General features: G+C 38.1%; 1 protein-coding gene across 5 annotated transcripts in view; it reads left to right on the top strand.

Moving 5' to 3' along the window:
* sdk1a (sidekick cell adhesion molecule 1a) overlaps nt 1–16,986 on the top strand; it is a 349,997-nt gene that overhangs the window by 300,266 nt on the left and 32,745 nt on the right. For all 5 annotated transcript variants that reach the window (XM_067382425.1, XM_067382423.1, XM_067382422.1 and 2 more), the window contains 4 exons: nt 6,336–6,434; nt 12,480–12,674; nt 14,222–14,423; nt 16,882–16,985. In XM_067382425.1, the coding sequence (XP_067238526.1) occupies nt 6,336–6,434; nt 12,480–12,674; nt 14,222–14,423; nt 16,882–16,985 (600 nt within the window). The remainder of the gene's footprint in view (nt 1–6,335; nt 6,435–12,479; nt 12,675–14,221; nt 14,424–16,881; nt 16,986) is intronic.

The following is a 16,986-nucleotide window of genomic DNA, read 5'->3' as shown; positions in this document are numbered from 1 at the left end:
TTTGTTTGATATACATTCTGTGCCTTTGCATTCACTTAAATTGATTCGGACACTGTCGTTTACCTCTTTTCCCGCTATACAGGCCATTAAATATCCCACTGAAATGTTTTTTTGTTTTTGTTTTTGTTTTTTTAAAGATTAGATTTGTTATAGAGGTACATTTACAGTACAACACCACAAAAACTCTGTCGGTGAGGATGGCCTCCAAATGACTACTTTATGGACTTCAACTTAAATAGACTTTGAAGGGTTGGCTGATTTTGAGGAATGAAAGCTTTCTGAAGAGAGGTATAATAGTTTGCTATCTATTATAACAGTGATTCACTCTGGTCAGGATTACAGACAGATAACAGTTGGAACTAATGCACTCTTATATGATTGCTATACAGCCAACAGGGCCATAAGGGACATAGCAGAAATGTGTTTTTGGGAAACGGCACAAATAAGGCCTCCCTCAAGGTTGTTCCAGAGAAACAATTGCCTTATGCAGTGTACCAAGAGATTTGTTAGACAAAGCAGGTGAAGTGCACACTGTGTAATTTATTTCTTGTTGTTAAAGTTGATTTAATTCATTCGAGGATGTTATACTTGGAAACTTAATATTAAATACAAACCATCTACCATCAGTTCTTTACTTAGAAATTATTTTTGTTATCTATATATCTCAATGGAAAAGGAAGAATAATTTGTTATTGAACTAGACTGTAACCACATATTCAAGACTAAGGGCCCTATCATACTCATGGCGCAATGAGGCACCAGGCGCAACTCAATTGTTTTTTGCTAGTCTCAGCAAGACGCAGTTATCATCTTCATGACGTGCGCCATGTTGTTTAAATAGCAAATGTACTCGCACGCATCTGTTCGCCCATGGGCGTGCTGGTCTGAAAACGAGGTGTGTCCAGGCGCATTGTTGGCATGTTGCTATTTTGAGGCAACTGAAAATGACTGCACCATTTGACCAACAAAAACCTGGTCTAAAGACAATGGTGAACTATGGCGTAGTATTTTATTATTTTGGTAACACTTTACAATAAGGTTCATTAGTTAACATGAACTAATAATGAACTGCACTTCTACAGCATTTATTAATCTTTGTTAATGTTCATTTCAACATTTACTAATACATTATTAAAATCTTGTTAACATTAGTTAATGCACTGTGAACTAACATGAACAGACAAAGAACTACTGTATTTTCATTAACTAATGTTAACAAAGATTAGTAAATACAGTAACAAATGTATTGCTCATGGTATCGCGTTGGCCGATAATCAGCTGTTGCTGACGTGTACCAATCCAGTTTTGACACCTATCGTAGCGGGCCATTTAAATTCCCACACTTTCAGCATCTCTTCTATTGCTTTGCTGCTCGCAATTCACACTCCCTCCTCCAACCCCAACTCCACCTAACCAAACTTGTAATCTTATCTAACTTGTTCTTTTCTGTACACAGTTCACTATTTTGAACATTTTCTAGAATGTATTTTGCATTTTCTACAAACTCATGTAATTATGAACTGTAATTATGTATGCTTATATTGGATCTGTTCTGTACCCCAGGGGGGTTTATACTTGATGCTCTCCCCGCTCTATCCAAGCATGGCTGCATGGACAAGCGTGGGGAGTTTTGCCCAGAACAGAACCATACACGCCAACACAAACTGTATGCTATAATGAAATAAATTAAATACTTGACGAAGTGGTCCTGACTGAAATGTATTCAAACTGTATTTAACAACTTCTTTAAGTAGTGGCAGCTCCTGGCATACGCAATATAGACAGAGGCCTGGTGTAGCTTGTAGTGCTGTGTGTGATGACAGTTCTCAGAAGTGCACTACATATTCACAGATTCTGTGTAGATTTGCAACATTGTGTCTGTTCTTGGATTCTCTTGAGGCCCCTTCCTGCAATTATGTAAATATCTCTGTTCGAGACACGGAAATATAATCACAAGTTCAAATTTAGGGCTGCACGATTTATCGTGATAAAAGCGCATGCATTTTGGCAAAGGCTGCGATTAATTTATGTGCAGCTTGTCGGAGCTGTACGGCTCTGTGAACATTAGTAAATGCTTCTTCATCTGAAAGCCAGAAGGCGCTCTCACACAGAAACTCCAAATATGCCCTGCCGCAGAAGTACTGTAGATAACACGCGCCATATCGCTGTAGCTGAATAAACAGACGATTGAAGCGCTTCGATTAAACATGACTAATAAACACACGACTGCCTTATTCTGCGTAAGAAGCCACATCATCACACGTTATGAAGTGAGTTTGGAGTAAAAACATGTTATTAAATGTTGTCTTTTGTTGGACAAGATGTTAATAAATGCTTCTCATGTCTGGAAAGATATTTGACGCATGTTGCTTTTTCAAATGTACATTATAAGCGACTCAAACTCGCAGTGCTTTCAGATGGATTAGCATTTGGAACCATATTTCATTGACAAGCCGCGAAAAAGAGAATCGCGTTTTAAGTTTAATGTTATTTTTCGTATTGTGCAATAAATTGTGCAGCCCTATTCAAATTACCTAAATGTATTAATTATTTTAGGACATAAATCAATAATAATAATTAAATAAATTATACTTAAACATTATAACCTCAAATGTAAATATAAAAACTTATATATGCTTTAATGTAAATATTATAAAAATGTATTTGTAAAGCAGCTACAACATCACGTCCCCCTCAAAATGATAGTTACAGCCCGGTTACTAAGCCACACTAGTGTCACATTGTGCAGTTTTGAGCAGTTTAACTTGCCTCACAAACCAAAAATGTTATCAAAAGTGTGGACGTCATGGGGATAGCCATAGAAGCCTTTTACCCTGGCTTGTGAGAGGCATTTAAAGAAGCCCACTATGTGATATACAGGGGTCAGCCCTTAATCCAGCCGGCTACAGAGTCACATTAATGGAGTCTGCACGCCCGCGGTCAGCACTGTGCTGCTCTCTGAATAAGAGATAACAGGTCTCTTTTAAACGTGGCTGTAAATGGAGCTCCCCCTCGACAGACGTGGAGATCGCGGGCCATTTCACTGCCGCACTTTTATGATGGAAGCGCAGGACCCGGGCAGCATGTCCCCCCGTCTGTGATCACTCGACCTTGGCAGCAATTATCTGTGTGTTTGCCTTTTAAATTCCCCTCCAGAACAGACCTCATTAAGGACTAATGGTACAGCACCATTTTAGCCAGGCCCGGATGGTGTAGGCAAGGGTTTGGTGATGCTACAGGCCGTCCATCCTGTTTGGAGTGGATTTGAGTGATTGTCCTGGCTTTTGTTTGCCTAAACCTAATATCCTGTAATTGGATTTAATCAGAGACGTATCAGCAAACCAGGCCGCAAATTGGACAGATCTTTTTTCTTTTCTTTTTTTCTTTTTTTTTTTTTTTTTTTTACTGTGATTAGATTAGCTTTAAAGTCATTAATGTTCGCATGTCTCTGAAAAGATTGGCAGGAAAGTGTTTATTAGTGACCCGCTAAAAGAAGTAATTAATTAACTGATTTTCTAATTGTAGATGCAGAATAAATGCACTCAAGTCATGAGTCGTGCATCATAAGTAGCTACCCCTCTTGTGCGTGTAATCTCCATATAAGCCTAGTGGCACATGGAGGGCTGATAGCAGGATGATGAATGCGAGCAATACATTGGCAAGAGAAAGAGGCATCTTGGGAAAAGCACTCTCTACTGTAAGAGCTTCTTCTTGTGGACATGTGTCCCCACGGTCTCACACACTATGACTGCAAAAAGCAATACAAATCAAATCGCTGTCAGATGTGTTAGATTTATAAGTTCCTTAATGTCCAGGAAATGAAACATAGAATCCGCCTAACCGACCGCATCGACTGGGGGAATCCAGAGAGAAATAAAGAAGCAGTCGAGGGACGGCACAAACGTTGATTGTGTTTGTTCCACATTTGTACAGCACAGAGATTCTCGTACAACAGCAATGGTGTGTTTGCAGTGCCATTTCCTGCGTGTGTGTGTGTGTGTACCTCAGGACCACCACCGTTATTGGATTCCCTCCATGTTATCTGTCGCTCCACAGGTGTCCTGTTAGTGGATGTATAGGCCTGTCACAGATGCCTTGGAGAGAGGGGAAAGTGTGTATGTTTAGAGCTGAGATGCACCAGCAGGGGAAGGAAACATCATCCTTAATCAAGGCCTTTAGCAGAGCCCTCTTTTAGCACCGGTGGCGCACTGTGTCCTTCAGTAGGACGCAACAGTCATTATATCCTCCAGTCATCATTGATCTCCTCCTGTAGGCAGCAGATCGCCCCTCAGCAATGCTTAGCTTCAGTCTTTACATACAATGATAGAGCCTTGGTGTCTAGCAGAACATGTGACTCAGCGATGGCCCGCTTCAGAAGGGGTAGAGTGAATAGGTGTGCCATGTGGCAGCACTCATGGAGCAGCATGGCTCCAAATACTCTTGTCAAGGGCAAGACGACAAAGTCTTTTGACCAGAGACCAGATTTTGCCACTCACTGGCCGACAACTAATCATTAGTAGTGTTTGCTAAGGCAGATGTGAACAGATCTGAATTAACGAACCACACACACTAAACAGACTTTGGCAGCTAACTTGAATTATACCTCATATCACGTGCCTTCATAGCAGCATGCAAACAGACAGAGGACCCACAGAACCCTGGCAACCAAACTACAACACCCTTGCAACTAATAATGTGCTAACAACCACCCAGAACATCTCAGCAACTACATAGCAACACTTTGGCAATCACCCATTATCGCCATGGCATTGTGCTAACAACCACTCAGAACACTTTAACAGCCGCAAAGCTATGCCTTGACAACCACCACAACATTCTAGAAAGTACAATGAATACATTAGCAACCACATTGCAAATCCCTGACAAGAAACCTACCGTACCCTAGCAACTTGATAGCAGCATGCTAAAAAACATTCAGAACTTCTTAGCAGCTGCATAGCAACATCTTGACAACCACCCACAACATTCTAGCAACCACCCTGAATACAATAGCACCCATACTGCAAATCCCTAACAAGAAACCTACCATACCCTAGCAACTAGATAGCAGCATGCTAAAAAAAACATTCAGAACTTCTTAGCAGCTGCATAGCAACACCTTGACAACCACCCACAACATTCTAGCAACCACCCTGAATACAATAGCACCCACACTGCAAATCCCTAACAAGAAACCTACCATACCCTAGCAACTTGATAGCAGCATGCTTAAAAAAAACATTCAGAACTTCTTAGCAGCTGCATAGCAACACCTTGACAACCACCCACAACATTCTAGCAACCACCCTGAATACAATAGCACCCACACTGCAAATCCCTAACAAGAAACCTACCATACCCTAGCAACTTGATAGCAGCATGCTTAAAAAAAACACTCAGAGCCTCTTAGCAGCTGCATAGCAACGCCTTGACAACCACCCACAACATTCTAGCAACCACCCTGAATACAATAGCACCCACACTGCAAATCCCTAACAAGAAACCTACCATACCCTAGCTGCATAGCAACATCTTGACAACCACCCACAACCTTTGTAACCACTCAGAATACCATAGCAACATTCTAACAAACACTCAGAACTTCTTACCAGCCATATAAAATCTCCCTGGCAACCACCTAAAACACCCTAGTAACCACTTAGAAAATTAATGACCACTCAGAATTTCTTAGCAGTCACATAGCAACACCCTGACAAACCACTTAAACCCCCTAGTAGCCACTCAGAACACCTCTTAGCAGCATCTTAGCATCACCCCTAGCAACCCCCAAAACCCCCTATTAACCACTCAAAATTCCACAGCAACATGCTAACAACCACTCAAAACAGCTCTAATTCTTTTTCAGACTTCACATTATTGTCTTAAGAGTAAAGCGGATTCTATGCACAGATGGATGGAACACAAGCATTCACTCTCACAGATGGACTTTGTTAACCACTGAAGAGATTTAATCCAGAATATGTTCATTAAACTGCCAGTTTGAGTGCTGTCATAACTGTCTCTTTCTCCTCATCTCCTGTGTTTTTGTCTTTTTATGAATGTTACATTTTCTTTGTTGTCCTTTTCAAACCAGGTTTTTTCTTATAATGACCTTATCCTGACGTAAATACCATTTCAGAGACTGTCTCAGAGGGCTGCTGCTGCGTTGAAAGCTAAATAACCTCTATTAAAGCTCTTTGATTTGGGCTCGTGGTTTCGGCTATAATTTAAGAGGAATGTTTAGATTTAAATATTGTTTATAGGTGTTTTAATTAATGTAAGAGTCATGTGATGATACAGTCTTATCTTTGGCCCCTCGTTTTCTCTTTCAACAGTTCCTGGACCACCCATGAGACTTGTGTTCCCGGAGGTGCGTCTGACAGAGGTGAGGGTGGTCTGGCAGCCCCCTGTGGACCCCAACGGCATTATAATGGGTAAGAGAAAAATAATAGCTAATTTCCTTCTCTTAGACACCAATGAAATTAAATTGAAAACAGATTTTTCCTAAATATTCTTATCATATTATTACACTACTGTTTAAAAGTCTAGAGTCTTTTATACTTTTATTCAGCAAGGACTTTTACATTGTTACAATATATATATATATATATATATATATATATATATATATATATATATATATATATATATATATATATATATATATATATATATATATATATATATATATATATTAATTACAAATATTTCAAATTAATGCTGTTCTTTTATACTTTCTATTAATCAAATAATCAAAAATAGTTGCATGATTTCCACAAAAATATTAAGCAGCACAACTGTTTTCAACATTGATAATAATAATAAATGTTTCTTCAGCAGCAAATCATCATATTAGAGTGATTTCTGAAAGAGCATGTGACACTGACGACTGGAGTAATGATGCTGAAAATTCAGCTTTGCATTACAGGAGTAAATTAGATTTTAAATAAAATATATTTAAAAAGAAACCATTATTTTAAATCGCATTGATATTTCACAATTTTACTGTATTTTCGATCAAATAAATGTAGCTTTGTTGAGCATAAGTGATCCCAAACTTTTGAATGGAAGTGTTTTAAGTTTAGGTTTGACTTCCAAAAATTATCCAACATTTATTTATAGTCAGGCATAATAACCTAGATTTCTGTGAGTGAGTAATCCAAGACAGTTCATTTAGGAAATTATATATCTGATTAATTCAGTCCATGATTCAGACTGATGAATCCTATGTATATAGACTGATTCACCAGTCAGTTTGACTAATTCAAGGATTCATTCTATTCAGTAAAGAAAAGAAAAATGTGATGATTTATTGTCAATAATTTTTTTGCAATATATTTCCATTCTTCTTGTGTGAACGGTCTCGGCTGACCCATGTAGCCTGGATTCAAGTGCAAAGCTGCTTTCATGTACTTCACCTCACATTAAAAACAGTCTCCTCAGTACTTGATCTGGCCTACATGAGAGCGTGAAATGCATTGGGCTGGCAGTATCTGCCTCAGAGCAGAGCCTGTTTCTTCCCTCCGCTCAGTGAATGAAGCCATGTCACCGTGCACCTGAGACTAATTCCTCATACGGGAAGAAGGAGCCGGAAAGGAGAAAATCCCTGCGTTTTAATGAGATTAGTCTGACTAACACCTCAAGTGAATGAAGCTCGGAATAGCCGCCTGCCAAATCATGCTGCCTGTGCAAATCACACCGGAGAAGAATACACGCAATCTCAGCGATGCAAAGATGAGATCCAAACACGTCGTTTGACTTGGGTTGATAGAATCCTTTTCATGAAGCATTAATTTTGAATAAAAATGAGGACAATTTCAGCTATTTTATGATGTTTGGGAAAAATTGGGACTTTGTTATGGTGTGTATACTGAAGAAAAATGAGATTGAAAGCGTGTACCCGGTTCATTTTAGTCTGGAATGTGGCACAGCATGACTGTTTAACCAGCAGTCTTGTAAATCCCTGTTGGAAATAAAGAGCTTAAGATGCTATAGCTGTGTTTTGGAACACAGTTGCAAGTTTCTAGATGCTCTAAACCGGTCATTGGCTGGTCATTAGCTGTTGTCCCCCAAAACGTGTAAACAGTGTCTTTGGAATGCTATCAAAACATTGCTCTGTTTGCTGGAAAATATCAACCGTCATATCAGGATCATTATTTGTTCAATTTCTTTTGGTGATTTTAATGGCACAAAAATTGCACACTTTAGCCAGTCATAGTAAAGTTAACATACCAGTTGTTAAAAGTTCAAAAATATAGCAGCTGTTAAAAAAATATATATAGAACAAACCATTTTAATTGTACAAAAATGGCTTTTATGGTGTCCAAAATGAATAAAAAGAGAGGCTGCTTTGCAGGAGCAAAATAAAAAATCCTATAATTTACTCACCCACTTGTCTTTCTATTTAATAAACACAAGAATGACAATGATTGTAACTGTCAAGCTCAAAAAAGCATTTGTGTCCGGTATTTCAAGTCTCCTGAATTCATTTGATTGCTTTGTGTGTGAAACTGCCCAAAATTTAAGTCGTATTCACTCAAAATAATGCGTCGTATTCACTCAAAATAAAGCAAATCTCTTTGGTTCTCAGGTCTGTTTTCAGCATGGTATATTTAAATGTGTTTGTAACTGAAGTAAGAAATGTGAATACTGCCCTTTCACCATGAGAACCACTCGTCCACCATCTTTCACCAGCTAATTTCAAGTTTAGACCGTTTAGAAACAACCAGCCTTCATGTTCCAAAAAACAGCTACCAGCTTTGGCTGGATTTTCCTGCAGAGACTTTTGTTTACAGCAAAGCCTAAATGTAATCCTGTTTTCAAAGCTGCTGAAAAAATATTTTGTGTGTTCCCAGAAGCATCAGCAAACCTGACCATTAAAGTCCGTGGCTGGGAATGGGAGTTTGCTTTGGATTTTGCAGTAGATCGAGTAGTTGCTCTTAATCTGACTCCAGCCGCCTTGTTCAAGCACAAAAAATGAAGGGTTTAACAGAGGAAGTGTGCAGAAAATGCCATTCTAAATCAAATCGGAGCTCAGACGTGTGTTGTGAACACAAGCTAAATAGATGTAAAGAAGTCCCTGCCAGCGGAACCTGGTTAATTACCTCAACACCGCAACGCTCCCAGACGAACACGCCACACGCACTGTTATTTTGCACTCTGTTTTCATGTCATACTTCAGCAGATCAAGAGATGCTGGTTATGTAGATTGAAGTCGCAGGGAGAGCTCTTTGAAAGAAGAAGAACGAGATTTCCTGGCATGCCTCTAATTTGCTGCATCTTGAAGAAAGGAAATGCTTTGAAAGCAGGTGCTGATGAGAACGTCTCTTACTGAGATTCAGTGGCAGAGCGCTGGGCTTTCCTGCCCTTTCCACCGTGGCACTGCCCTTGTGAGTGTTTCTGCTGGCCGCTGCAGGACCTGTAATCACTAGGCAATGAATGAGGAAAATAGAGCTGCAGGAGTTTGTGGGGTGGTGACCTAGCCAATCACATGGGCTGATGCCCTCACAGTAGAAACCCTTTCCCAAAAGCAAAGCCCTAATAAACTATGCACGGTTCATAGGCTGTCGGAGCTGCGCAAATGTTGAGTGAAAGGGCTGCTTTCTGCCCACGGTACTCTCTGTATCTCTAGAAACAGAGAATTGGACGTTGAAGTAACCGGGAAGAGATGGTGTATGCGTGTGTGTGTGTGTGTGTGTGTGTGTGTGTGTGTGTGTGTGTGTGTGTGTGTGCGTTCGAGGATGAATGTATGTGATTTCCCCCTGCCCCTCATGGCTGAAGTGGACATTAGGATGAAATGGCAGCCCTCAAGTGATGCAGTCTCACAATGTGGGATGGCCTAATTTTGTTTTGCACAGCCAAGGGGGCCAACATGCAGTGCAAGCCTCCTGAAAGATAAATAGATGGTTGAATAATGTTCCGTCTCTCCCACGGCCAAGCTCTGCCCACACATTCCATTTCAACATGTTTCCCGTTAATGTTATCATTTGTTTTGCTTGCGGTTTGCAACACGTGTCATTCCCACAAACATGATGCAGACGGACGCTCGGCAGACCTAGCTTGTTATGCCCTGTACACTACTGTGTCAAACCATGCTTGTTCAGTCTCTAAGTTGGGATCTACAACATGCCTAAAACATTTTTTTTTTTATTATTTAATAGCAATATACATTATTTATTTAGTTAGTTATTTTTCATATTTGAATAATGCTGAACAGTGATTCCCAGTATACTGATATATTAATATAAATATACTTTATAACTTAGCATAATGTGCTTATTCAATTATTCAATGATTCCCAACCAGGGATAACTAAGTACACTCTAAAAGAAATGCTGGGCTTAAAACAACTCAAGTTGGGTTAAATATAGACAAACCCAGCGATTGTGTTTTTTTGACCCAGCAGTTTGATTAAATGTTTGCCCAACCTGCTGGGTAGTTTGATTTAGCTCAACTATTGATTAAAAATTTCTATATCCCTATCTTAAAATGTAAAATCAGACATATAATTACTAGAGGCAACAGTAATAATCAAAAGGTGAGCATTTATTAATAATTATTTAATTATTATTTATTAAACATATTAATAAATGTTCATGTCCAACCTATTTTCAGTTCATTTTAAGTGAGCAATATAGTAATCTTTAATCAATAGTTGAGTGAAATAAAGCTACCCCAGTAGGTTGGGTCAAACATTTAACCCAACCACTGGGTTTGTCCATATTTAACCCAACTTGGATTATTTTTTTTAGAGTGTAGGTTCCAGGGGGACTTGAATAGATTTTGATTTTGTTTTGTTAAACCTTTAAAACTAAAAAAATTTGTAAATAAATATTAGGTATAAAAAAAAAGGATTAAAGGAATTAAAAAGGCTTTTTTGTAATTATTAGCTTAAAGGGATAGTTATAAAAATTAAAACTTTTACTCACCCTTAAGTTATTCCAAACCTGTGTGAATTTCTTTCTTCAGCTGAACACAAAAGAAGAATGTTGTGAATGAATTTTGAAGAATGTTGGTAACCAAACAGTTGATGGGCACCATTGACTTTAATATTATTTATTTATTTTATTTATTTATTTTTTTATACTATTGAAGTCAATGGGGCCCATCAACTGTTTGGTTACCAACATTCTTCAAAATATCTTCTTTTGTGTTCAGCAGAAGAAAGAAATTCACACAGGTTTGGAAAAATGGTAACACTTTAGTATAGGGAACACATATAAACTATTAACTACGACTTTTCCCTCAATAAACTCCTAATTTACTGTTAATAGTTAGTAAGGTAGTTGTTAAGTTTAGGTATGGGGTAGGATTAATAATGTAGAATAAGGTCATGCAGAATAAGACATTAATATGTTCTTAATATGTGCCAATATTCTAGTAATATGCATGCTAATAACAAACTATAGTAGTCAACATCTGAAGTGGATCAAAAAAGTTAATCAAAGACGAAGCTGTCCTAAGAAGAAAATTTTAGGACAACTTTGATCCACTTCAAATGTTGACTACTGTAGTTAAAATACCCTAAAATAAAGTGTTATCAGAGAAACTTGAGGGTGAGTAAATGACAGAATTTTATTTTTTTTCGGTGAACTATCCCTTTAACACACATTCTATTTAAGGAAAGAAAGCAAAATGATGTGTGTAAGTGTTGATTTTAGCAGATTCTAACCTGTAATTAAAGATAAGGACCTGCTATTTTTGTCCCATCAAATGCTTCAACCAACATCAAATTTAATACAATTATAAAATAACAGATTTTTTAATTTATTTTTAAACTGCTTCAGTTTGAGCTGAAGCTTTTGGTGAATTATTTTTACCCATAGATTATGGGTTGGTTTTAGCTTTGAAGCGAATAATTGCAATAATGGCAATTAATGATAATGCTAAATAATATCCAGTATAAAATGAGTTAAAAGAACATAATTCTTGTTTGGAGTTGATAAAGAAGTGCCTGAGCCATACTGGAGGTACAGTGTAAAACAGAAACATATTTCATTTCATGCAGGTTTGTTATGCATCACCATTTTGTTTGTGGTTCTTTTCTCTTGTGCATTGAATTTGACATTTGGATTAAATTTGATATAGGGAATGAAGGTAAGGCAGAAGACATCGCCAATGAAAGACACATTTAAATAAAGTCTTTTTGGAGTAAAGGGAAGCAATGACTGCAGCTGTAACCAGAGCTGAATTTAAAATAGATGCTGATAGACCAAATTTTCCAGTGCACTGAAGCCTTTTTGAAAGCCATTCGTCTTATAAACCTGCTGTTGTTTTTCTACAAATGAATTTTTGAGGAGATATTTTCCTCCTGTCCTTTCGTACTTTGATTTCTCATAACTAGAAACTACTCTCAAAGTTTGTAGAAATGTTATTCAGACTTTTGATGTTGGTAAAGGCAGCTTAAGCTGTCTCGCCGTAGACATGAGATTGACAGAGGATCAAGACTCACCTCAGATGACCTAATGACTGTTTTATAGGATACCAGGTAGCTTACCGTCTGGATTCTGGGGATCCCAACCAGTTCATCACAGTAGAGGTGGGTCCTGATACCCGTCATTTCACCGCCTCCAACCTGACCCCAGAGTCGGCCTACATCTTTCGCATCTCCGCCAAGACGGAGCAGGGCTGGGGAGCACCTGCTCAGGCTGTGGTCATAACTACTGAGATTAGAGGTGATGCAGACACATACCTAAATACACAATGCCCATTTTTCTTTGACGTGAAATATAAATTAAACCTACATATTTTCTAAATGTTATTGATCTTATTACAAATGATTGTGCATGTTTCTTTTGGGGTATTTTGAGTGCATAATGTTTAATCAAAATGAACTGACAGACTTTTTTTTTCTCTTTTGATAATCCGTTTCACTTGGATGTACGTCACAATATGGAAGAAAAGATCTGTTGCTAGTTTCATTACATTGCGACTTTAAAGGGATAGTTCACCCAAAAATGAAAATTAACCTTCTTTCAGATGAACACAATCGGAGATATATTTAAAAATATCTTTAGTCCTCCTAGGTTTATAATGGTTGTGAATGGGGGGCTGCATTTTGAAGGCAAAAATAGTGCATCCATCCATAAAAAAAAAGTAATCCATACGACTCCAGGGGATTAATAAAGGTCTTCTAAAGTGAAGCAATGCATTTTTGTTAGAAAAATATCCATATTTAAAACTTTATAAATTCAAATCACAATGTAATGATGAACACGGAGGCTCAGAGGATACAGCAAAACAACGAGAATTTTAAAAGAGAAACTTCTGAGGGTTTTGGTATAAGAGAAAAGGAGCTTAAATTTGTTGCACGGCCCTATTTGTTGAAAGTTGGTGCGTACATTGCTTTGATTCAGAAGGACTTTATTACCCCCTTTTTTTAATGGATGGATGCCCATATCCTAATGCCACCCCTAAAATGAAAGGATAGAGATTCGTAAATAAGAATGGAACATTGGTCCAAAAACGGGTCCTGCTTCTAAAAAATCACGTTAGACAAAATTAACATGAAATTAAAATCTATGCTATTTACTTAGATAATCTGAGAGAATCATCTGTGTAGTTTATTCATGTCTAATAAAATAAAATAATTTATATTTATATTTATATTTAAAAACTTTTATTTGTATTGAATATCCTATTTCACTCAGAAATCGCATCACGTTACAAAAGTCAAATTGATTGTGAATACAGTTTCCTTATGATTTCTCATGAAATGCATGCATGATCCATATCGTTCTTTAGACACTTGTGATTTTAGACTGCTAAAGAGCTATGATATGCATCCCAGCTGCTACACTGGTAATAAACTGTACAATGTCAAGACAGAAAGATAGTTTGGGTTAAAGATGGAGAGCGATTGCATATCATCATTTGACCTCATGAAACTGCTCAATTGCTCCTTTTAAAAGCTGCACGGTCAAGGCCAGTGCAATCATGGCTTTCGATAGCTTTGGTTGCGCATGATCTGCATCTTTAATGGCGGTCGATACGGTGCACCTTTAAATAAACAATTATGCCTCTCCGTATTGATTTCTCCCATTAAAATCGATGAGGTTATGCAGTTGCATGTCACACAGGTGGGGAGGGGTGGAGAGGCCAGGGCAAGACCCACTGACTGATGCACACATGAGTAGAAGAGTCCTGTCCCGTGATTAAGAACAGTCAGCAAAACCAGCCTGACCCCTGAACTCACACTTCACATCTATCTTTCCTCCATCAGAGAGACCGCAGCCTCCACGGCAGCTGCGAGTGCCACAGGACCACGTGCAGTCCCGCAAACTGCAGCTCAACTGGGTGCCTGGAGGGGACGGCTCATCACCCGTTCGTTACTTTACCTTACAGACGCGGGAGCTACCCAACGGCGATTGGCTCACCCATTCCTCCGCTATAAGTCACAATTATACCTCCTGGGAGGTAGACAGGTGAGCTCCTTTGCCATTTCTCAATCCCCACAATCCCACAAACAGCAGTACCAGTGGCTTTACCTAAAGACTACCCTCAGGTGACCCTCACAGAGTTGATTTCAGTTGATTTCCGCCGCTTCACAGCCACATGTGTTCCCCTGCAGGGCTCATGAAAGCCATGCAATAAGGGCAGTATGGAGGGAGTGATATTAAATGCGTAGGAGCTTTTTTCCAGTGCAGCAATTTATGATACTCAATCCAATTTGAGAGAGTGAGAAACAATCAGTACCTTGGGCTACGGGCACTCCAGCTTTTTGCATATGAGTTATGTCGAAACCGCAGCCATGATTATATGGGCAGTCGAATAGTATTTTATATGCATTCAGAGGGCCATCTCATCTTGATTATGATGAGTCCCCTTTCTCAGCTGAAAACTCTCTCAGCCATCAGCTTTTGAGTGCTTTTTTAAACAGCCAGATTGTTGCTAAATGGATTATTTAGGACTGATTTGTGTCTTTACCAGCTGGAGGCTTTTAGGAGTGGGGCATCATGGGAAAAATATTCCCTTTAACCAAGTAATACGAATAGCGGAAAGCCCCCTCGTTTGGAAAGCACCGTGCAACTCATCTCAATCGACAGAGATCGGTTATGAGACCTAAACGACATGTTTAGTTTGTTAATGAGCCCAGTTGGCCTGTGCAGTGTGTTTTGGGTAAATGGGAAATGAACAAATTAGAAATGTAAGCAAAGTTTTTCTACATATTCCCTTTACTGTCAATTCCAGATGATTTTCAACACTAAGTGATGGAAGAAGGCTAGGCAGTAGGGCTGTGCAATTATGACAAAAGTAGTCATTTTTTTATTATTACCGTTGATTTATTTATGTTATTGTAATCGTGTAAATTATACATATATAATTAAAATAATATTAATATATTTGTTTACACTTTATTTTAAGGTGTCCGTGTTACAGTGAAATTATATATTTAAGTAATGAGTCATAACAATTAACTACATGTGCTTACTATAGGGTTGGGGTTAGGATCAGTCGCACATTATGCATAATTTATAGTAATGTCTGTAACGAGGACACTGTATAAAATGTTACCATATATTTTAATACAAGTAGCAGAAGAAAGATAATGTAGTAGGTCTGTCCAATTGTGACAACAGTAGTAATCAACAGACAATAGTAGAAACTGTTGATTATATATATGTATATGTATGTGTGTTTGTGTGTATATAGTTGCAAGAAAAAAAATATGTGAACGACTTGTAGAATCTGTGAAAATATGAATAATTTTAACAAAATAAGAGAGATCATATAAAATACATGTATTTTTTTTAGTATTGTCCTGAGTAAGATATTTTACATAAAAGATGTTTACACAAAAAAAAAAAAAAGCTGAATTTATTAAAATGACCCCTCTCAAAATTTTATGAACAATTGATTCTCAATACTGTGTGTGGTTACCTGATGATCCATGACTTCCGTTTTTTTTTGTTTTGTGATGGTTGTTCATGAGTCTCTTGTTTGTCCTGAGCAGTTAAACTGAGCTCTGTTCTTCAGAAAAATCCTCCAGCTCCTGCAGATTCATCAGTTTTCAAGCATTTTTACATATTTGAACCCTTTTCAGCAGTGACTGTATGATATTGAGATTCATCTTTTCACACTGAGGACAACTGAGGGACTCAAACTCAACTATTTTCACTCCCGGCTCTCAATGCATCGTGTTTCCTTCTGGAGCATCAGTGAATGTTTTAACCTTTTTTAATAGTTGAGTTTGAGTCCCTCAATTGTCCTCAGTGTGAAAAGATGAATCTCAAAATCATACAGTCACTGCTGGAAAGGGTTTAAATATGCAAAAGATGCTGGAAAACTGAAGAATCTGCAGGAGCTGGAGGATTTTTTTATATCACATATATTTTAATTAGAATTAGCTGAAGAAGGTGATCCAGTATGGCTGTACTTTATAACAAAAGTAGTAATTGTTGATTATTTCCTATTATAATCTTATAAAATATAAATATGTTATGTAAATAATAATATTAATATATTTCACAATACTGATAATACAATTAGATTCTTAAAAATCCTTGTTTGTGTCCCTTATTCACTTTTTTTCAGCTAATGGCACAGCCCCATTAGGCTGCATTGGCTGACATATTTTACCTGCATTCCAGTTGTTCATATCATATTTCTGGGTTTATGTATTGGCATATATGCTGCTCTTATGTCTTTATGTGAGCTCTCCAATAAGAAGTGTTTTGTATCTTATTTCTGTCCTCACCTCTCTGCCTCAAGTGCGTTAAGATAAAACTCTGTAATTGCCAGCGTGTGCCCTTGGGCTTCAATGGATTGTGTCCCTGACATTTATAGATACTAGCTCATACATGCACTGCTGAGCCACATCATTTGTGATGGGAAAGGTCTTTGTCCAATATGAGAGAGCTCACGAGCTGTGCAATCCCTCAGGCTGAAACCCTTCACTTCATACAAGCTGAGAATGATGGCGACTAATGACGTCGGAGACAGCAAGTACAGCCAAGAGACGGATGCAATTACCACTTTACAAGATGG

This window comes from Chanodichthys erythropterus, chromosome 3 (genome assembly GCF_024489055.1).
Source record: "Chanodichthys erythropterus isolate Z2021 chromosome 3, ASM2448905v1, whole genome shotgun sequence".
NCBI classification, from domain to species: domain Eukaryota; kingdom Metazoa; phylum Chordata; class Actinopteri; order Cypriniformes; family Xenocyprididae; genus Chanodichthys; species Chanodichthys erythropterus.
This window is presented reverse-complemented; position numbering and strand designations above follow the sequence as displayed.